Below are 24,192 nucleotides of genomic sequence, written 5' to 3'. Positions count from 1 at the left end.
ACTACTACTACTACTGCGCCTTATAATGTGGTAAGTACTATAAATGAAAACAGTTTTAAAATAAGCCACTCTTTAAGGGTGTGCCTTATATTCTGATGCAAAAATATGGTACTAATCATGAGGGGTGTTAAAATAAAATTGATTCTGAGATACATCGTATTATTACATCACACAATTCTCGTATTGATTCAAAATCCGTCCATCAATCCTGAAGGAATCTGAACTTTCAGCCAGATTGCTGGAATCACGCTAGCCAAACCGCCGGACCCGCGGTGGCACGGATCCAATGACCTTGGCCGGCGAGACCCGACAACCCGGCCGAAAGGCCAAACTCGTGCATTCAGCTTAGTCTTAACCCCTTCGACTGCCTCCATTTTGAAAGCTGGAAAAAGGCTTCGAAATACAAGTCGACAATGTATTCTGAGTCAACAGCAATCATACAGCACAGAGGGACCCAGGCGAGGAACCAACGTCACCATATCACAAGTCAGCAAAAAGTCCCTGAGGAAAAAATGACCAGGCTTAGTTAAACATTCAGTCTTTTGAAGGCTCTCGCAGCTCAGGAAGATGGGTGATTTTGGGTGTTGTTTAGGATTATTGTCCTTGATGCAAAGGAGGGAACTGTGACCAGACACCACCAAGGTTTTAACCCCGCAAATAACTCCTTAAAGTGGTATCTAATTGTCTTAAAGAATCTTTTAACAGGAACCTGGAGGGGGATTGCTGATTGTTTCACAACTTGGTAAGGCCAAGTTCCGAGACCGCCGTCATTTTTTAACGATCCCCGACAGGAGAATAAAGGAGATAGTACTTTTTCTCGTTGGCACCGTCAAACTGTTTGCATTTTTCCAACACACAATATAATCAATCAGGGATAATTTCAGGAAAAGAAGTAGAATATAGTACATAAGAGATACATGACGCCTTCTTATCACGGAAGCCCAACCTGTGTGTCATGACTGAGCAAGATTGACGCTGGCAAGCCCACATCTGCACCACCAACTCTCGCAATCAGTTCTCCCGGACAGTCCAGAACAATGGCGGAACGCCATCCTTCAACACAAGGAACACCGGAGAACGCCCGATATCCAACTGATAACACGACTGACAAGATTCCATGAGCCCATTTGACGCTAAGGTGGCAAAATCCATAACCCTCGTTACCCTGACAACAGTAATTCCCGATCCTCCTGTCCAATCCACAAACAGAAAATAATTCTAACTCCCAAACACACCCTTCTTCCTGCTGACGGCCCTCCTTCAAAAGACTAAATGTTTAACTGAGCATGGTCATTTTTTTCCTCGGGAACCTTTTGTTGACTTGCGATATGGTCACCTTGGTTCCTTGCCTGGGTCCCTCTGTGCTGTATGATTGCTGTCGACCTGAATAAATTGTCAACTTGTGCTTCAAGCTTTCAAAATGGAGTCAGAACAAGGGGTTACGACTAAGGTGAACACGCGAAGTTTGGCCTTTTGGCCGGGTTGTCACGGTTCGGATGGCGTGATTCCGTTAATCTGGCTGGAAGATCAGATTCCTTCAATCTTTACACGAATGTTTTTGATGCAAATAAACAATTCAATGGCTGCACTTCTACTCCCATCCAGCAGTTGGAAGCGAGCAGCAGCATTACCTTCCTTCTGCTATAGTAACAACAACAGTCTAATCCGAGTAGAGATTTGTGTACATCACCCTCTCGTGGTTGCTCGGATTAGTCCTTTTATAAGACTGAAATTTGGGCTTAATTTGGCTTTGACTGAAAAAATGGAACTTCCGTGAAGTTGGTCGCAAATTTATATAAAACAATGTCAATCGTTTGTGCTACGTTTGTGCTGTAAAGTTTTGTTTGTTCCATCGTTTTTTTAGATATTTACCATTCTTTTTGAAGGAGATTTTTCTCGTAGGCACCATTTAACTGTTTGTCTAACTAACACACTAAATATAATCAATCAGGGAATAGTACAGTTTCACGTACATACTGTTTGACTGTTTGTATTACTCTAACAAACCCAACATAAAATAAATAGCACTTATACCAGAGTTTAAGGAAAAGGAGCAGAATATGGAACATAAGAGACAAACAATGCCTTTCGAATCACAAACAACTAATAGCAATGTGTGTGTCATGCAACTGACTGAGCAAGATTGACGCTGACAAGCCCACGTCCGCACCACCAACTCTCACGATCAGTTCTCCCGGACAGAACAAATGGCGGGACGTCATGTCCCAAAACAAGGAACACCGGAGAACGCCCAATATTCAACTGATAACACGACTGACAAGACTCCAAGAGCTCCTTTGACAGTGTGGTGGCAAAATCCACAACCCTTGTTGCCCAGACAACAGCAATTCCCGAAATCTCCTGTCCAATCCACAAACAGACAATAATCTTAAACAACGCCCAAAGACACACTTTTTCCTGTCATTAGCCCGCCCAGTGAGAGCATTCAAAAGACTGAATGTTTAACAAAGTGTTGTCATTTTTCTCGAGAACCTTTTGTTGACGTGTGATAGGGCGACCTTGCCTCCTCCCCTGAGTCTGTGTCTGTTTCGCCTTTCTGTTTGATCGCTGTCGACCTGAATAATTTCTTCTCGGTGAGCCTTCTTCTAGCTTTCAAAATGGAGTCAGTACAAAGGTGAACGTGCGGAGTTTGGCCTTCTGGACGGATTGTCGGTTCTCGCCGGCCCGAGTCGTTGGAACTGCGCCAGTGCAGATCCGGCGGTTCGGCTGGCGCGATTCTGGCAGTCTGGCTAGAAGGCCCGATTCCTTCATTTAATAGGTCAATCTGAGCCCCCCCCCCCCATTTTGATGAAAAATGGTGTCAATTGCTTGTGCTACATTTTGTGCTGTAGAAAAATCGTTTGACCTGCTATTGTTTTGAAGATATTAAGATTAGGGCCATCAAAATTATCGCGTTTACGGGCGGTAATTAATGTTTTTAATTAATCACGTTAAAATATTTGACGCAATTAATGCACGTCCCGCTCAAACAGATTAAAATGACAGCACAGTGACATGTCCACTTGTTACTTGTTTTTTGTCTCCCTCTGCTGTCGCTTTGGTGAGACTGAGTTTATGGGTTTAAGCACAATGAGCATTGTGTAATTATTGACATCAACAATGGCAAGCTACTAGTTTATTTTTTGATCGAAAATTTTACAAATTTTATTCAAACGAAAACATTAAGAGGGGTTTTAATATATAATTTCTATAACTTGTACTAATATTTATCCTTTAAGAACTACAAGTCTTTCTATCCATGGATCGCTTTGACAGAATGTTAATGTAAATGCCATCCTGTTGATTTATTGTTATAATAAACAAATACAGTACTTATGTACCGTATGTTGAATGTATATATCTTGTCTTATCTTTCCATTCCAACAATAATTTACAAAAAAATATGGCATATTTTATAGATGGTTTGAATTGCGATTAATTCACTTTTTAGCTGTGATTAACTCGATTAAAAATTTTAATCATTTGACAGCCCTAATTGAGATATTAATTTCAAGTGATGACGTCATGCCTAATTGTGATACGAATCGTATCACCAGACATGAGGCAATACGCACCCCGACTAATCATTGTCATGATGATCATTCTTATCCTTAATGGTAGTGGCACCATTTCATTTTCCAGGGAGTTTTCTTTTTGTTTGTCTGTGTGTTCCACAGGCCATAACGGCAAGCAGCCTTCCATCTCATCCCCTGACTCCCCTAATGAGGTCAGCAGGGCCGGTCGCAGCGTGCCGGCCGGCGGACTGCTCTTCTACACAATGTCGAGTCGCTGGCGACCGGCCATATTCCCTGGTTTCTGTCTTCCGGCAACCTCCTTGATCCCATTCTGCTCTGCCGGATTGCTTGGCAAATGGCCGCCGACAGACGGAAGCTGGAGAGAACCGGCCGAGCACACGTTTCTACTTCCAACTAAACTGGCCAGCCGACGACCAATCACTATGCGGTGCCATTGACGGTAATAGACGTCCAATCCATTTGGACCGGGAGGGTTGGCAGCGATTACTATATGTCAAACTCATTTTGGTTGGCGGGCTCATAGGTAGAGTTTGACTTTTGGGGCAGGGGGAGGCACAACATGTTGATGACCCCGAAACGCAGTGTCAGCAATAAAATTAACTTACAAGAATATTTATAATAATAAGTTGACAAAGAGCATTTTTTGTTTCCCATCATTCTTGAGAGGAATTTTAAAATCAGGCTGCTTAGGCCATACTTTTCACAAAGATCGTCATCCATTGAATATGTTAAGGCCGCCGGTGTCGTGCCACTGTAGTTACCCCAGTCAAAAACTGTATCCCCTGGGCGAGACATATGGAGGTACATTTGAGTCTTTAGTATTCGATCAAAAAATGTTGCTTCAATCAAAATATATATTTTCAACCCCAAAAAAAGTCGCTTCAATCAAAAAAAAAAAAGTTTGAATGCAAAAATAAATTTGAAACTCCAACAACTCAAAGAAAAAAATGCATGTGAAAGCTATTTCTCTTTGATTTTTTCTTTTTTTTTTTTTTGATTGAAGTCAGGTTTTTTTTTTTGATTGAATCAACTTTTTTGATTGCAGTAATGTTGATTTGTGCCACATTTTGGCTAGGACATTTTTGTCTTTATTATTCAGTCAAAAAATTAGTTGCTTCAAAAAAATATTTTCAAAAAGAAAAATCACTTCAATCAAAAAAAAGAAAACTTTCTATCATAAAAAAGTTTTTGAATGCAAAAAAATATTTGAGATTGAAAAATTTGCATTTGAACGTTTAATTTTTCATTGAAAAAGTTGCTTTTGATTGAAGAATTCCTTTTTGTGTTTGGGCCATATTATGGGTAGGATATTTGTGTCTCAATCATTCAATCCCCCCCAAAAAATTGATTCAATCAAAGAAAAAAATCATTTGAAAAATAAAACTCCCCTCCCCTCATTTTTGGGGGGGAAATTATATGCAAAGCAAATGACCTTCTAAGTTGCTAGTCACATGATCTTTTTGAAAAATAATTTTGACCCATTATATAAATGTTTTTGTTCATTTCAGTGATTTTTGGTGCAGTTTTATTGCTTTACAACTTATATAAATATATACTGTATAGGAAAGACAATTATATGCAATGACACTCCTCAGCCACCAGGGGGGCCTGGCCCCCCCCTGACCCCCCCCCCTTAAAATCCGCTTATGGGCGGGCTGCACGGTTGAACCCTCTGATGTAAATTATTTTGTTCTCAGAGAATGCAAGATTTTCAAGTCTATTTTATTGATTTATTTTTCATCAACCCAATAAGCGCAGCCAAATTAAAGCTCAAGTACAAACAGTTCAAGACTCACCCGTTCCGCCGAGCAAGTTGGCATCCCGATGACGCCGTGCGACGTGGTCGGACCTGGCGCCGGTCCGGCCGCTCTGACGCCGAGGTTCCAGGATGTCGCGGTACTTGGAGACCATGAGAACAGAGATGAAGTAGACCACGGCCAGAGCCAAGAACTGAGCTTGCTTACTGTCATCCTGCCGCAATAAGTCAAGTTAGATGATTGATTAGAAATCATCGTGGGGAAAAAAAAGGAAGAAAAATACAATTAGGGGTGTGGCAAAATAGAGAAAAAGTGATATATCACAAAATTTTGTAGACCAAAAGGTTATCAATATGCTCCCGCCAAGATTTGATATATCATTTTAAAAAGGTGTCAGTGTTGAAAAAAACAAAACCAAAAAAAAACAACGGATTGGACGTCAGTGACAGCCAATAAGTTTATTTGGGGGCAATTTGCATGATATTCTGTTGATTTTTGGTTGCTTCCTTTTCCTTTTAGGGCATTTACGGGTCACTTCCTGTTGATTTTGGGTGACTGAAAAGGAAGTGACTCAAGAATGTTCCTTTTGGAACATTTACAGGTTTATTTTGGGACATTTGGGGCATTTAACATCATTTTCTTTTGATTTTTGGTCACTTCCTGGACTGGCCATGACTGCGCTGGTTTCAGTACCATTGACGGCCCTATTCGTCCAGTCCAGTCAAAATGAATTGAATGTCTAGCGGCATCAGTGATAGCCGGCGAGCTAACGTAGACACTATTCTCATGAAAGATTTTGGTAGAAGCCTGTTGGATCTTTTTTTTTTTTTTTTTTTTTTTCTTAAAACAGTGACACCTTTTTGAAACGATATATCGATTCTAGGTGGCAGCACACCGATCACCTTTTGGGCTACAAAGTATATATCGATATATTGTCACAACCCTTCTTTTGACATTATTGCTAGATTGTTGAATCCACTCATAGCAATGTGATCTAATTTATTATAATCTTATTAGTGTGAAAACTACCACACATGTATGTTCTACAAAGTGTACTGTATGAACCTTTTGTTCATTCAATTACAACAATTGGAAGTAGTTATGCACAACTTTCAACCAACCAGCAGAGGGCGGCAAACACAATTTACTTTTTACTGGCTGCCTGGAAAGGGAAGACGGCTTGAACCAAAAGCGGTTTTTTCCATGTGGCAAAATGGATTTTGCTATGTGGCATTTTTGTTCGTGACATAACTGTCAATGGCAAAGCCTGAGTTGGGTGCCAGTTGAATGTCAATACGCTGTAATGTAAAGTGTATGGTCAAAAATCACAGCCACACATGTTTTTCTTCCATTTAATATGAATGGAAAATTTGGACGTGCATAGCCGTCATTGGCATGGACGTGCATGGCCTTGTAATCTGCCAAATACCCCCCAAAAATGCCACATACCCCCTAAAAAATGTGAAAAACCAAAATCCATTTTGCCACAAAAAAAGATGCCTCATGTAAAAATCAATTTAGCCACACGGCAAAAATAAAACATTTTTTAAAATGGCACATGGCAAAATCCATTTTGCCGTATGGCAAAAAAAATGCTACATTGCAAAATCCATTTTACCACTTAGCAAAAAAAAATGGCACAAGGCAAAATCCCTTTTGCCACATGGCAAAAAAATGCCATATAGCAAAAAAAATGCCACATGGCAAAATCAATTTAGCCAAAGGGCAAAAACAACGCCACATGGCAAAATCCATTTTACCACATGGCAAAAACAATGCCACATGGCAAAATCCATTTCGCCACATAGCAAAAAAAAAAAAAAAAAAAAAATTGCCACATGGCAAAATCCATTTTGTCGCATGGCAAAAAAATGCCACATGGCAAAATCCATTTTACACAAGGCAAAAAAAGCTAAATGGCAAAATCCATTTTACCACATAGCAAAAAAAATGCCACATGGCAAAATCCATTTTACCACATAGCAAAAAAAATTCTACATGGCAAAATCAATTCAGCCACACGGCAAAAGACACATGGCAAAATCCATTTTAACACGTGGAAAAAAATGGCACATGGCAAAATCCCTATTCCACGCGGCAAAAAAAATGCCACATGGCAAAAAATGCCACATAGCAAAATCAATTTTACCACATGGCAAAACAAAATGCCACATGGCAAAAAAAAATGCCACATGGCAAAATCCATTTTACACAAGGCAAAAAAAGCTAAATGGCAAAATCCATTTTACCACATAGCAAAAAAAATTCTACATGGCAAAATCAATTCAGCCACACGGCAAAAGACACATGGCAAAATCCATTTTAACACGTGGAAAAAAATGGCACATGGCAAAATCCCTTTTCCACACGGCAAAAAAAATGCCACATGGCAAAAAAATGCCACATAGCAAAATCAATTTTACCACATGGCAAAAAAAAAAATGCCACATGGCAAAATCAATTCAGCCAAACGGCAAAAGGCACATGGCAAAATCCATTTTAACACATGGGGGAAAAAATCGCACATGGCAAAATCCCTTTTCCACACGGCAAAAAAAATGCCACATAGCAAAATCCATTTCTCCACATGGCAATAAAAATGCCACATGGCAAAATCAATTCAGCCACACGGCAAAAGACACATGGCAAAATCCATTTTAACACATGGAAAAAAATGGCACATGGCAAAATCCCTTTTCCACACGGCAAAAAAAAGGCCACATAGCAAAATCCATTTCTCCACATGGCAAAAAAAAATGCCACATGGCAAAATTTGTTTTGCCACATAGCATAAAATATGCCACATGGCAAAATCCATTTTTCTACATGGCAAAAAAATGGCACATGGCAAAATTCATTTTACAACATGGCAAAAAAATTGCCACGTGGCAAAATCCATTTTACCACATAGCAAAAAAAATGCCACATGACAAAATCAATTTAGCCAAACGGCAAAAAAAAAAAAAAAAAAAAAAATGCCACATGGCAAAATCCATTTCTCCACATCGCAAAATCTGTTTTGCCACATAGCATAAAACATGCCACATGGCAAAATCGATTTTCCCACATGGCAAAAAAATGGCACATGGCAAATTTCGTTTTGCCACATGGCAAAAAAATGACACATGACAAAATCCATTTTGCAACATGGCAAAAAAATTGCCACATGGCAAAATCCATTTTACCACATAGCAAAAAAAATGCCGCATGGCAAAATCAATTTAGCCAAATAGCAAAAAAAAAAAATAAAGCCACATGGCAAAATCCATTTTACTACATGTCATAAAACATGCCAAAAGGCAAAATCCATTTTACCACATAGTAAAAAAAAAATGCCACATGGCAAAATCAATTTAGCCAAACGGCAAAAAAAAAAAAAAAAATTTTTTTTAAAAGCCACGTGGCAAAATCCATTACTCCACATGGCAAAATGCGTTTTGCCACATAGCATAAAACATGCCACATGGCAAAATCCATTTTACCACATAGCAAAAAAAAATGCCACATGGCAAAATCAATTTAGCCAAACGGCAAAAAAAAAATGCCACAAGGCAAAATCCATTTTACCACATGGCATAAAACATGCCAAATGGCAAAATCCATTTTGCCACATAGCCAAAAAAAATTGCCACATGGCAAAATCCATTTTGCCACATGGCAAAAAAATGCAACATGGCAAAAATAAATGCCACATGGCAAAATCCGTTTAGGCCCTGCTGAAAGCCCAACCAGACTTAAAATTGTCTTTTTATTCATTGGATGCCATTCACATCTGCCGTCGTTCATTCCATTTGAACAAAACTTGTCTACTGCCATCATTGGCGGCCAAGGATTTCATTATAGATTATTTTAAATTTGTTAAGTATTTTAGTTAGCTGGGATCGGCTCCAGCACCCTCAAGCGAACAAGCAGAATCTTTTTTTTTTTTTTTTTGTCCTACGTACTGACCACGTCACGGAAGACCACGGCGCGCAGGCGGTTAATGTCGACGTCTTGCAAGAGGCGATCGGGGTCCTTCACGGGAGACAGGTTCAAAGGGACGCTTTCAAACGTGCTGGAAAGCTAGTAGATAAAAAAACGTACTGAAAAACCGACACCTCAAAGAAAATCAAAGTTAGATTCATGTTATTTCAAGTCATACCTTGCCCGGAGTGCCAGCATTTGGCGGAGCGTCCTGACACTTGTTGTCGTTCGGATGGGGCGACTTGTTTCCGTAATCGCCCAGCCTTTGCCTGCACTCCAGGCAGCTCCTTACCGCCATGCAGCACACTGAACAAAAATGACACATGAACGGGAATGTTGATGACATGCAATTTAATTACTGATTTATATTATGTTCGAGGTCAAATAAATGATCAAATGTGTCGTTAAATTTTTATAGGGCACTCATTGGCTGCCATTGACGTCCAATCCATTTTGACTGGGAGGAGTCAAAGTGAATTGGACGTCCAGCCCCAACAATGCCATTCACATATATTATTGTCAGTGGCAAGAACTGAGTAGTATACCCTTTTTTCTTATTTTAAAGGAGCGTCAATTGGGATATCATTTTTTCACATAGAATTTTTTTCATTTTATAAATTCATAAATTGTTCATTAAAATACTATATTTATTTATATACAATCAATATTTTTTTTTATGAATTTATTAATGTGTTCATTAAAAATATAAAAATTACAAAAATGACGATATTATCCATTTATATATAATGTTTTTTTTTTTTATTTTAACAAAGGGTTCATTAAAAATTTATAGAAATTTTAAAAATTGTAATAATTTTTTATTGTTATTTTTTTATTTCATTTTAATTTAGAAATGTGTTCATTAAAAATACATACAAATTACAAAATCAATTTTTATGTGAAATTTATTATCATTTATTTTATTTCATATATTAAATAAATTGCATTTTATTTATAATTTATTGTTTAATTCATTTCACTTTATTAATTTATAAATGTGTTCATGACAAAATTACAATATATTTTTTTAATTATCATTTTTCGTTTTATAAATTCATGTGTTCATTAAAAATATATACAAATGACAAAAATTACAATACCATTTATTTATATCCTGTACAATTTATTATTTATTTTTACAAATTTATAAATTTATTAAAAAATACAAACTACAAAAATTACATTTATTTATTTATACATTTTATACATTTATAAATGTGTTAAAATATATACAAAATACAAACATTATCAGATGATATATTTAGTCAAATACAATTTATTGTTATTTTATGAATTTGTAAATGTGTTCATCAAAAATATACAAATTACCAAAATTACAATATATTTATACATAATTTTCTATTTTTTTATTTCATAAATTTATAAATGCGCTCATCAAAAATATATACAAATTACAAAAAATACAATATCATTTATTTATATCTAATTTATTATTATTTATTTAATGTTATAAATGCAAAAATTACAATACTATTTTATTATTTATTTGTTTTTAAATTAAATGTGTTAATCAAAAATATCTACAAATTACAATAATCTTGAATCATAAAATACGGTAACGTTGGCCACCAAAATGTTAATATTGTGGCCTACAAAATATGATGTCCATGCAGTTAATTATTTTTTTCTTATTAAAAAATAGTCACCTGCCCTATCCAGGGGTGGATGTTATTATTTCAGTCTTGATTTATTTATTTCAATATTTTAATACTGATTCATATACTGTATTATTTACATGTTTATTTAATTTGGTTTTTTATTTCAACAAGTATATACTTCTTTCATTCATACATTCATTCATTCATTCATTCATTCAAGAGTCACGGGGGTGCTGAAGCTTATTCCGGCCAGAACTTACCCAGTCTGAGGCACTGACGCATGAGCCCGCCCGACGACATGTTCTTCTCCGCCTCGATCTCGCTGAAGTTGAGCGAGCTGGAGAACACCAGCACGTCCACCATCACCATCAGTCGTGACAGAAAGGTGATGGCCGTCTCCGAGGACATGCCTTGCGTGGCCTCGATGTTCTCCACCTCAGACGCAGACAATGATTGAATAAATATCAGCGCAGCACCCACTCAACCGCTAGATGTCACTGCCGCCTTACAGTAGGCGAGGTGGCGGCTGAGAGCAGAGGCAGAATCCCGCCACAGGCGATGATGATGTTGTCCACCATCTGGGAGATGAGGTGAATGGTGTTGTGCACAAAAATGATGTTCTCGCTGCTGTTGACAAAATCCATCACCGACTTGGTGGAGTGGCTAATAGGAGGAAGAAAGCCGTTAACCCTTTAAAGGTGCGATGAAATACGACAGCAAGTGACGTGAAATTAGGAACGCGCTGCTATTAGTTAAAAGAATAGTGTCCACATTATCTTACTGGCTGCCACTGACAGCGTCAGACGGCCAATGCATTTTGACTGGATTGGATGTCTAGCGCCGTCAATGGCCCTGAAACAAGAGTTTCACAGCCAGTCCTGTGGGCATTTACAGGTCACTTTCTGTTTGTTTTAGGGCATTTACAGCTTACTTACTGTTGATTTGTAGACACTTCCTATTTATCCGGGGACATTCTTGAGTCGCTTCCTTTTCAGTAACCCAAAACCAAAAAGAAGTGACCCAGAAAGGCCCCAAAACTAACAGGAATTGGCCTGTCATTGCCCCAAACTCAACAGTAAGCAACAAAAAATCAACAAGAAACTACGTAAAATGCCCCAAAATTGTCAGGAAGTGCCCTCTAAAAGGAACATGCTTAAGTCATTTCCTTTTAAGTAACCCAAAATCAACAGGAACTGACCCGTAAATGCCCCAAAAAGGAAAAGGAACTGACCGAAAATCAACAGATAACGACAATAAATGCCCCCCAAATGAATAGTAGCACCAAAAGTAGCATTTTGGTGTCACTTTCTTTTCAGTAACCCAAAACCAACAGGAAGTGACCCATAAATGCCATTTAATCAACAGGAAGTGACCTGTAAATGCCCCAAAAGGAACATTTTAAGTCATTTCCTTTTCACTAAACCAAAATCAACAGGAAGTGATCCGTAAATGCCCCCGTAATCACCAGAAAGTGACCGAAAATCAACAGGAAATGATGTTAGATGCCCCCAAATGAAATTCTTAAGTCACTTACTTTTCAGTAACCCAGAATAAACAGGAAGTAACCCGTCAATGCCCCGAAATCAACAAGAAGTGACCTCTAAATACAAAAAATCTACATAAAGTGACGGAAAACCAACAGGAAATGATATGAAATACCCCAAAACTAGCAGAAAGTGACTTGTAAATGCCACACAAGGAACATTCTTGACTCAATTCCTTTTCAGTTACCCAAAACAATCAGGAAGTGATCTTTAAATGTCCCTAAATCAACAGGAAATGGCTGTTATATAACAAGAAGTGACTGAAAATTGACAGGAAATCACGTGAAATGCCCCAAGCTTAGCAGGAGGTGACCTGCAAATGTCCCATAAGGAACATTTTTGAGTCACTTCCTTTTTAGAAATCTAAAATTAACAGGAAGTGACCAGTGAATGCTCCAAAATCAACAGGAAGTGACCTGTAAATACCCAAAATCAACAGGAAGTGACCTGTAAATACCCAAAATCAACAGAAAGTGACTGAAAACCAATAGAGAATGACATGAAAGGCCCCAAAATTATCAGGAAATAACCTATAAATGCCCCGAAAGAAACATTCTTGACTCAATTCCTTTTCAGTAACCCAAAACAATCAGGAAGTGATCTTTAAATGCCCCTAAATCAACAGGAAATGGCTGTTATATAACAAGAAGTGACCGAAAATTAACAGGAAATCACGTGAAATTCCCCAAACTAAGCAGGAGGTGACCTGCAAATGTCCCAAAAGCAACATTTTTGAGTCACTTTCTTTTTAGTAACCTAAAATTAACAGGAAGTGACCTGTAAATGCTCCAAAATCAACAGGAAGTGATCTGTAAATACCCAAAATCAAGAGAAAGTGACTGAAAACCAATAGAAAATGATGTGAAATGCCCCAAAATGATCAGGAAATTACCTCTGAATGCCCCGAAAGAAACATTCTTGACTCAATTCCTTTTCAGTAACCCAAAACAATCAGGAAGTGATCTTTAAATGCCCTTAAATCAACAGGAAATGTCTGTTATATAACAAGAAGTGACCGAAAATTAACAGGAAATCACGTGAAATTACATTATTACTACATTAAATGATGTGAAATGGCCCGAAATGAACAGGAAGTAAGCGTAATTTTACAGGAAATGATGGGAAATGCCCCAAAATTTGCCGGAAGTGACCTGTAAATATCCCACAGTAAACAGGAAGTGACCTGTAAATGCCCCAAAAGGAACAGGAAGTGACCAAAAATCAAAAGAACATGAGATGAAATGCCCCAAATTGAACAGGAAGTGACCCATAAATGCACCAAAAGGAAAAGGAAGTGACCGAAAATCAACTGTAAATTACATGAAATGCTTCTAAGTGAACAGGAAGCGACCTGTAAATGCACCAAAATGAACAGGAGGTGACATGTGAATGCCCTAAATGTAAAATTTTTGAGACACTTCCTTTCAAGTTCCCCAAAACCAACAGGAAGTGACCCATAAATGCCCCAAAATCAACAGGAAGTGACTTCAAATCAAGAGAAAATGACGTGAAATGCCCAAAAATGAACATTCTTGAGTCACTTCCTTTTTAGTTACAACACAAAGTAACCAAAAATCAACAGGAAATGATGTGATGTGCCCCAAAATGTTGCCTGGCATTGGCCACTGACGGCCATAGACATCCAATCCATTTCAAGTAGGAGGGATCACAGTCAATGAACTTCAAATGGATTGGACGTCTACTCGTGATCAACTCATTCGCAGCAGTAGAAGGATTTCCCGAGCCATGTATGGATATTTGTTGAATCGTTATATCGTGAGATCGTTTTTGTGAGCCTTGTATCGTATATCAAATCGTCAGGTCCCCAGATGTTTCCATCCATACTCCTTAGAAAAATCGCTAACATGTTTTCTTATTATTTTTTTGCTTTCTTTCTATCTTTGGTTGCCATTTTCCTGGGGCACATGGCTAATATTCACTTGTAAGCACAAATGATTCAGATGCACAAATTGAAAATCACTGGAGACAACGATAAGCAGCCTAGGTACAGTACGTGTGGGAGCGCACCTTCTCCAGACGTGCACGTCACTCTCCAGGGCGAACAGCAGGTCGGCCAGCAGCCTCTGGTGCAGCGGTGACCACTTGAACTCGGGAATACGGAACATGGTGGTGCGAGGCCCAGGGCTGAAGCGCTGCTGCCGTCGCTGCGGGTCCTCCTCTCCCGAGGGGGCGCCGTCGTTTAGACTCTGATAGAAAAACCTCTTTTGTAATCCGCGATAACAACAGAAGACAAAAAAAACATCCGTTATATTCACTCAGCCTCTCGCGCTCGGTCCCCGCGGTCTCGTTTTCTGTCCCACCCAAGCACGAGCGTCAAATAACTACCTTGACGCTTGATGAATGACTCAATTATTCGGTCGGTTCGCAACGGATGATGAAAATACAACGAGTCCTCAGACGACCTCCGGCTCAATAAAAAATTACAATAACAACAACCTCGGCGCCAGCGATAAACACCAAATGAACAAATCAACAAGACGCCGCCGAAAGCCTGTTAAAACGCATCCAACATGAGCGCTAAAGAATACATCCAAGGCACTCTGCTACGTTTTAGCGACTTAATTAAGGCTGAAGTTAATACAAATAAAAATGATTGTATAAAAAATGCATAGGTAGCATTTATTAATATGTAGTAAAAAAAAAAAAAAAACTATTCTAAATGAGTGATGTTTTATGGAAAAAATGTTACATTCGACTATGTTTTTTTTTTTTAAATTTAATATATATGGCGGAAAACACAGACAAGGCTGAAAAAGCAGTTTCTGCTCTAGCACCCCTCTTTAAAATAAACTGCTGTATTTTAAGCCAAAACAACTGATGTGTTTGATATAACTAAATGTCTGTATGCTGCCATAGCAGATTCATGGGACACTAAGTCCCCGAACTATTTTTTAATTTGTCCGTTTTACCCTGGAAACCCCCGTTTCCAGATGTCGTGCAACCACTTTTGTTTCAATGTAGCCATAAAAAGAATTACTAGAGGTGTGCGAAATTTCCAATTCTAAGATTGTTCGCGATTCGGCCGTGCAAGATTCGAGAACGATTCACAAACATCCAAATTCCGATTATTGAAATATGTCAAGTAAAGCGGAACTAAACACAGTCAGCGCTATCTTCGGGACGCAATGAGGAACGGACCGCATTGTGTCCCGAGAATAAACCTCATGCTTGTCATTACCCGCTAATGACAATGCTCAACTCACGGCTCTGGCTCAACTCATGCCACTAGATAAAAAAAACAATAATACCTGACTGCTGCCGGCAGCCTCTACAAACTACGTCCATATGATGTTACGGTAGGTAATAGATATCCTGTATACAGAACTCGATACAAAATGACAGACTCAATGGCGTTAGAAGCACATGTATTGAAAACTGGATGCGTTAGTAAACAGCCGCCATCTTAAAGCAGACGACTTCCCTAGTAGGCTGTTGTGAACCTTCCAAGCGAACCTAATTAAATTTTTATCTAAAATACTCCTAGATCGGCAAACTCTTGACTTGAATATCTTCAAAAGAGTTTTAAAACTTTCACATGCTATTGGATGTTATTGGGCGGGCTCGGGCGGAGGGTCCCTGTGCCGGGATTGGCGATGGGGCGGCGTAGGGTCGGTCGCCAACGGGCTTACACTCACAAGGGATTCACACGATTACAGGGTTCTAGATCACAGAGATGATTTGTGTACACTCTACCCCTTTCTATCACTTAGCTTACAGACTCCCCCACCTTCTTTCCCCTCTTTCCCTGGTCAACAGGCCGCCCACATGATGTCAACCGGAAATATATTTTGCTGACACTTAGCACCAACATATTGGTAGTTAGTGTAGTTAGGCGTTCAATGTATTTCTTGTTGTTGTTTGTGTTTCTTCTCTGTCTTCTCTTGTGTTTCTTTTCTTCTGTTCCCCCATACCCCCTTCCTGTTCGCTGTTTTGTCATTATAAATGAGGTATGTTGAATGATCACAAAGGGAGTATGTCGGACTCTCAATGTGAAACATTAAAACTGTTCAGACTATCCGGGCACTTAGACTTTCAGTCTCCGTGTCAAACAGCTGAACAGGACAGGGTAAAAAAAAAGAAAAGTGGATGCGAAATGACAGACTTGCCGGCGTTGGTAAAGAGCTGCCATCTTAAAGCAGAAGACTTCTCTAGAAGGCTCTGTTGTAGCGAATTTAATTAACTTTTGATCTAAAATACTCCTTAATCAGCAACTATCTCTAAAACAGTTTTAAAACTTTCACATGTCTAAAGTAGACAGAAGGGAAATTATGGAATAATGGGAGCAATCTTAACAACTTTAACGTTTGATTCACAACATTAAATTAAATAAATGTAGTTCAAAGCTGCTGATACAGAATGGGGACTTGAATATTTTATTTACTGTTTTGAACTCTTAACTTGATACTGAAATAGTCGTTTATTTAAGCCTGAGAGGCTTTTTGTACAATTTTTGTAACTAATGTACGAAACATTGAAAGCAGCTATTAACTTGGGGGGTTTGTGGGTGTCATCAATAATCGAATCGTTAGGTGCCCAAAGATTCCCACCTCTAGTAATTACCGTAATTTTCGGACTATAAGCCGCTACTTTTTTCCTTCATTTTGGATCCAGCGGCTTATAGTCCAGTGCGGCTTATTTGTTGATTTATTTGGGTTAATAGGTAACACTCTGTGTCATAAGACTGCCGTAAGACCGTCAAAATTATGACATGACACTATTATAGGCATTACTGAATACTTACTACTGATGTCATTAAGTGTCATCCAGCAAATTATCTCACTTACTCCATTTCTGTGCAGCTTGGATCTTTTACATCCATTCAAAAGTTAGGTAATCTGCCGGATGACAAAAAATGACATCTGTCATAAGCATTCATTAAGGCTCATGGCAGTGTTGTGTCATAGGTATGATGGTCTTATGACCGTCTTATGGCGCCACTGTCAAATAAAGTGTTACTAAATCCGGTAACATTTTATAATAACTATCCGTTTTACTAGTTAATAAATGATTAGTAAACTGTTGATAAATCATTTATTGTTGATTAGTGAAGTATTTGTTAACAGTTTTAAGCATTTACAGGGTGTTCTTAACCTGAAACAGTTTGTGTAGAAACGTTTCAAGTTTTTGTGTGAAACGTTTGGCATTTCTATCTTTTCAGGTTAAGAAATGCCGTTCACTTCAAAAGAAAAGGCATTTTGATAAGGTATTTTGCAGGCAGCACTCATGTTGCACATTTATGAAAATCTTCCGTAGAACCAACAAACATTTGTACTTTTCTTTGTATATTTAACCAATAAAACTTATGACCTTCAACATAAAGTGTATATAGCTTTATTAAGATCCATCAACTAGCATGGGCATTTAGAATGGGGTCAACCATATTGGAACACCCTGTAAATGCTTAACAAACTGTTAACACATACTTCATAAATCAAAAATAAATCATTTATCAACAGTTGACCAATTATCTATTAACTAGTAAAACGGTTAGTTATTATAAAGTGTTACCCTAAATCCCATAACTAGCAAGTAATGAAACAACTGGAATAGTAACTGAAGAAATAATTGGCACAGAACATGAACTTGGATTGTCATTTATATCTGTAGTGCCGCAATGCATGCTAGGAGGTAGGCCTGAACGATATATCGTTTAAACATCGCCATCGCGATGTGCGCATGCGCAATAGTCCCATCGCAAGGACGTGCGATAGTTTTTTCATTTCATTTTTTTAAATCCACAAACGTTTGTTTTGAGGAAGGAGCGCGAAGGAGAGCGCACAGCTCTCTCATTCCCTCCAACTCGCAGTCATCGGCTCCTCCCTCTCCCCTGCTACAGCGGAGTGGAGGGAGGAGGGGCCGAACAGCAGAGCGGAGGGAGGAGGGGCCGTTTTCAAAGTGAAAGCAAGCAACACGTTGAATAGGGAAGACTGTCTCCAAAAGGAGTTTTGGAAGTATTTTGGCTATCGACAAGAATATAAGGAACAAAAAACAGCCCTGTTGACAGTGCCTCGCCATGGTTGCCTCAACAAGAAGTCATCCGTCGAACATGTGGGACCATTTAAAACGCAGGTATCTATGCATTCCTGCTACGAGCTTCCCATCAGAGGCTTTTTAGTACAGGTGGGAACATTGTTACGTGCCAACGTTGTTGTCTCAAGCCTGCAATGGTGGATAAACTAGTAGTCTTGGCCAAAAACCTATGAGACCCAGTTGAGAATTGCTGAGCAAGGAAGGTGGACGATATGCAGACAAATACATAACACAGCTGCAGGAATGTCTTTTCTTCTTTTTATTCATGTGACAGCTATCAGAAAGGCAGGAAATTTGGGAGTTAAAATGGTTCTGTTATTCATCAGTTATTTGCTGTTATTCAGTTCAATTATTTACAAGTTCAATTGAGTTTCTGTTTCTTTTATATTTAAATGAATTGTAAATCGTATTTTTCAAATAACTATAGTACAGCTGCACATAAAGTTTTGATACTTAATATTTTTTAAATATTTTTACAACTTTGTTGCAGTTTTGCAGTTTTATATTGTTATATTTTGTGTAAACAACTCAGGGGACTAATGCACTTGCACTTTTATTTGATAGATTTAATATTTAAGTTCAAATATGTTGACAACTTTATTGTTTTACTGAGGTTTTTATTTATTGTTATAGTTTGTGAACAACTCTTATTTGTCATATTTAATATTTTTGTTCAACTATGTTTACAACTTTGTTGTTATTTTACAGAAGTTTTTATTTATTGTTATATTTTGTCAAAAACTTAGGGGACGAATGCACCTGCTCTTTTATTTGTCATTTAAAGTGCCTGTGACACGAAAAAGCATGTTTATTTCATAATACACGCGGTATTTTATGCTCCTGAATGATATGGACCGCTTGGATGTGTGTGGAAGCGATCGCTATATATATTTAGTTTTTTGAATCCCGCGCCAGGAAAATGAGTGACTTCCGGCTTCGGTCTTGCATTGAGGAGGAGGGCGCTGTGACGTGTACGGTAGAAGACGTCCTCTTCACGCTACAGTGTACTGTTGTGTATGAGGACGAAGGATTCAGCTGATTTTGCGGATTAATACGTTTATTTTTCGCATCACGCCAGCCAAACGGCTGCAGAAAAATCATTCTGTGTGCGGGAGAGGCGTATGCGCCTTTTTGGAGTTTCAAAAGGTTCCCATTCACCGTGGATATTTACTGTGGGACCATTGGACTTACGAGGAAGTGAGTAAACATCTTGTTTTGTGTTATGTCAAATACGAATACAGTGATTACAAAGTAAACACTACAAAATTCCTTTAAATAAAGGACTACTTACATTTGATCATTGATAGGCATGTAAAAAGCTCTCCTCATGCTCGTTAGTAGTTAGCTGTTAGCACGTTAGCTGCACAACAACTCCAGCCACCCTCCTCCCGGGAACGAACTGTAAATTGCTCTCCGCCGGGCGTTTTGCCGATCCGCGAAGACAATCGACAACCGGGTCGTCATGTCAAATAATCCAGGCTAGTTATGTGTGATTTTCCACTTCGAAGACTTTGAAACATCCCTCGGTTCGGGTTAGCATGTCGGCTAGCTGTCACTCCTTCTGGTTTGTTTACATTCTCCGAAGCCGGGGAAGGGAAATGACATATGTCCGATTTAGGTGTCATAAAATATCGTTTGGGAGGTGCGACAGTAAAGGTGAAGCCGACAGTTTTGACCATTATGTAGTAATTTTGCCATGTCGTCTTGAATAAATGGATTTTTATTATTTCATATTCCATTTAGCACAAGATCATGCCATTTATTTAGCAATTGGGGAAAATACTTGGATAAAAAGAATATCCTGTAAAAATATGGAAGTAAAGAGACAGAAACAATGACATTTTGCGGCTCTCTTCGTCGCGTTTTCCTCGTTCTGAACAATTCCCCCGCAATGGGCTGAATAGTAAAACCGATGAGCCCAGTCTACCGCTGACGTCATCCACCTGTTGGGGACGCTAAAGCCCTATAATGGTAGGCGTGGCTAACCGGCAGATTAAAAGACTAATTTCTCGTCATCTGCACTTTGCTAAATTGTTGTATATAGTCGAATCGTCTCAAAATATGATTCTAATTCACATAATAATGCCATTTAAGACTTTTTTTCTGGTGTCATATGCTCTTTAATGTATTTGCTGCTGTTGAAGTGTCAAATATTGTGTTCAATTGCTTCCTGGATCCCTTCATAATAATACAGCAATCTTAATCATTCACAAATGAAACGGTATTATATGAATACACTGTGGTCACGGTGTGTCATGCAAAGTATTTCCAAACAGCTATTCAAGTCATCTAGTGAAAATTTCTTTAAAAAAAAAAAAAAAAATTATATATATATATATATATATATTTTTTTTTTAAACTATCGCAATATAATATCGCAATATATTGCACACCTCAAAAAAATCGCAACAATAGTTTTTTCCAATATCGTTCAGGCCTACTAGGAGGCATATTGGATGACAAATCAGTGTTGGTAGCAGGTGGCTCTGCTGCCTGTTGGCCTTCTCCCCCATGGGAGTAGTGATGGCCAAATGAAACTTCTTGAAGCAATGAAGCTTTGCAACCAATTGGTTCAAAGCTTCATGGTGGTTCATTTGGTCTTATGAAACTCTAATGATACCGCTGTCAAATGAAGTGTTATCAGTTAATATCTTACGGTGTAAATATCCCATTATACAGTGGGGACAGCTGCGGTTTATAGTCCAGTGCGGCTTGTCTATGGACAGATGTCGTTTTCGTGTCAAGTTTGGTGAGTGGCGGCTTATAGTCAGGCGCATCTTACAGTGCAAAAATTACGGTATATTTAGTATTTGAATTTTGACCTTAGAATCATTAATTGATGTCCAATATGTAGTTTAAAATTAAACAAATATTCACTCGCATATTTTAAACTTTTACGCAAATTACGTCACAACATAGACTTCATAACCTATTGACAAGACACAGGAAACGGGGCCGATCCGTAGGGGGCCTATTTTAGAAAAATTCAAATATTTTCAAAATTAAAGCTGCTACCGACCTAAAACTAAAACAGGCACCTACCTTAGCCATATATGAGTCTCCATGAGCAGCGGCATCAAAAAATTCAAAGTCATTCCCTTATAAAATCTCGATGAATTATTTTTATATCAGTATAACACAACTTAAAATGGCTATTAAAGTCTGATTTTACACTAGATGCACAAAAATCACCAAATGCAGAGATAATCACCAAAATTTTAGGATCAATAGCAATATTTAACATATATCAGTTTTTGACCAAAATAGCAACTTATTTTTTTCAATTATTTACTGCAAGTTTTCAACAGCTAATAAATCACTCAATGTAACATCAGAAACTTAATACTTAAGGAAAGCATGCAGAATCAATTAAATAATATGTAAATAGTGTAGCGGATGAATGTTATGAGTCTCGATGGCCTGATGAGTAAACGTGTTGCCGTGTCCGGCCACTCATGCAACTGCTAAGTCTCTCTGCCACTCAGCCGGAACGCACACGGCTCTTAAGTGTCTGTTAACTCTTTAGTGTCTATTACGTGACTGTGGCGTAGCCGGAACGCGCTCGGCCAAATATACACACACAAGTTCCGTGGGTGAATTATGTCATATAATAAAGGGTCACCACAGTAGATTATTAATATATTCTATATGCAATCACCACTTATCATAGAATAGAATAGCCCTTTATTATCATTATACATTATATACAGTCAGCGAATGAGGCTAGCGGCCGCCTGGCGTAACAGGAGGTTTTCTGGCGAAAATTCTTGTGGATAAATGCTTCAATCCCCGAATTCTTCATAGATATGGACGTAAAACAGTCTCGATTCTTGGTTAAAAGCAAAGAAACCGTGCAGTTAGTGTTTATTTTACGTATATTGACGAAGTACAATGCTACTATGTTAGCGAATGAGGCTCGCGGCCACCTGGTGTAAACAGAGCTTTTGTGGCAAAAATTCTTGTGAATAAATGCTTAAATCCCCGGATTCTTCATAGATATACAGTGCTGCTCAAAAGTTTGTGAACCCCCTCAACATTTTGGAATTTTCTATTATTTCAACCTGATTTCCTAATCAATCAATTCAGTAGTTTTTCTTTGTTTTTTTTAACAGTTGTGTTGTCGAGACTAAATTAAAAAGAGTTTTCATCAACTGATGTAGGTGCAAAATTGAACTGTTTGGTCACAACCAAAACCGCCATGTCTGGCGAAAAGTCAACACTGCATACCACCAAAAGAACCTTCTCCCAACAGTGAAGCATGGAGGTGGGAATGTCAAGATCTGGGCTTGCTTTTCATCCTCAGGACCTGGACAACTCCACATAGTCCAGGGAATCATGAATTCTGAGGAATATTGTCAAATCCTAGAACATAACCTGACGCCATCTGTTTTGAAGTTAAAGCTTGGCAGAAGGTGGATCATGCAACATGATAATGATCCAAAGCATTCCAGCAATACAACCAAGGAATGGCTGAAAAAGAAGAAGATTCGTGTTCTGGACTGGCCCAGTCAAAGTCCTGACCTAAATCCCATTGAAATGCTGTGGCGGGACCTGAAGCGAGCAGTTCATGCCAGACGCCCATCAAACCTCTCTCAACTGACTGCGTTCTGCAAGGAAGAATGGGCAAAAATCCCCCAAAGTAGATGTGAGAGGCTGATTAGTCACTCCAGAAACCGTTTGGTTGAGGTAATCTCTGCAAAAGGAGGCGCAATATCCTATTAACTGAAGGGGTTCACATACTTTTGCACACATGATATCTGAGTTTTTCTTAAATCAACCACTTTTGTTAAATAAAGAATGACAATATAACTATTTCTTTTGTTTCAGTCCATTATTTGGAATGTCAGTATTGTGGATTTGGGTATAACTTAACATTTAATAAGGTTATTTTAGTTTTTTTTACAAAAAATCTGACCATCGCTGTGGGGTTCACAAACTTTCGAGCAGCACTGTAGATGTAAAACAGTCTCGATTCTTGGTTAAAAGTAAACTATGAGGCTAGTCAGTTACGAAAATTAGCCGCCTCCATGTGTCAACAAAGAAGAAAATTCCTGCGAATAAATGCTTCAATCATGCATGCATGGTACGCAAAATATAATATTTACCTTGAATCCTCAAACAAATCACTCCTGAGACAATCCTTCCTGTTTGTATGCGGTACAGCTTTCGTAGTTAAATCCAATCGTAAGTAAATCCAAGCTTAAATCCGACATGAGGGTGTGCCGTCTTCGGCTATTACTAAATGAAGCTCGGCCCCCTCTGATAAGGCGTCGCGCAAAGAATGACGAAGTGACACGTCAATAGTAATGATGTCTGTGGTCACTATGAAAAAAAATTGGTGTCTGTACATAAGTCACGAATATCTACCTCATAACTACCGCTTAATTGTATTTTTTTTTTTGTTACTGTCGCATTTTCCCCAATATGTTAGATGATAAATAATCGATCCAAACAAAGAAAAACGTTTAAAAGGGTAAATATATGAAAAAGACCATCTCGACCACTCCTTGATGTCTACGATTTCTGCATTGTGACCCTTGTTATATTACCATGTTTCACCCCTAAAATACCCCAAAAATCCTGCTGTGGCCATTCACATCAGTGTCTTGACACTCGATGGTCCATGCTACATGAAGTTTTTGGATCGAAACGAGGTAAGCGCGCGACAATATTTTGTTAAAATCGTGCCGTCTTTAATTCTACTCTCTCGTGCACTCACCTC

General features: G+C 38.5%; 1 protein-coding gene across 1 annotated transcript in view; it reads right to left on the bottom strand.

The window, feature by feature from the left end:
* Positions 1-24,192, bottom strand: part of LOC130917406 (neurobeachin-like) — a 572,897-nt gene that overhangs the window by 333,612 nt on the left and 215,093 nt on the right. The window contains exons 23-28 of the mRNA XM_057838766.1: positions 14,448-14,626; positions 11,385-11,538; positions 11,136-11,310; positions 9,435-9,562; positions 9,242-9,355; positions 5,333-5,507 (exon numbers count right to left, since the gene is read on the bottom strand). Coding sequence (XP_057694749.1) covers positions 5,333-5,507; positions 9,242-9,355; positions 9,435-9,562; positions 11,136-11,310; positions 11,385-11,538; positions 14,448-14,626 — 925 coding nt within the window. The remainder of the gene's footprint in view (positions 1-5,332; positions 5,508-9,241; positions 9,356-9,434; positions 9,563-11,135; positions 11,311-11,384; positions 11,539-14,447; positions 14,627-24,192) is intronic.

The sequence above is a fragment of the Corythoichthys intestinalis genome, chromosome 6, assembly GCF_030265065.1.
Source record: "Corythoichthys intestinalis isolate RoL2023-P3 chromosome 6, ASM3026506v1, whole genome shotgun sequence".
Lineage (NCBI taxonomy): Eukaryota > Metazoa > Chordata > Actinopteri > Syngnathiformes > Syngnathidae > Corythoichthys > Corythoichthys intestinalis.
Note: the sequence above shows the minus strand (reverse complement) of the source record. Positions and strands in the feature narration are given on the sequence as shown.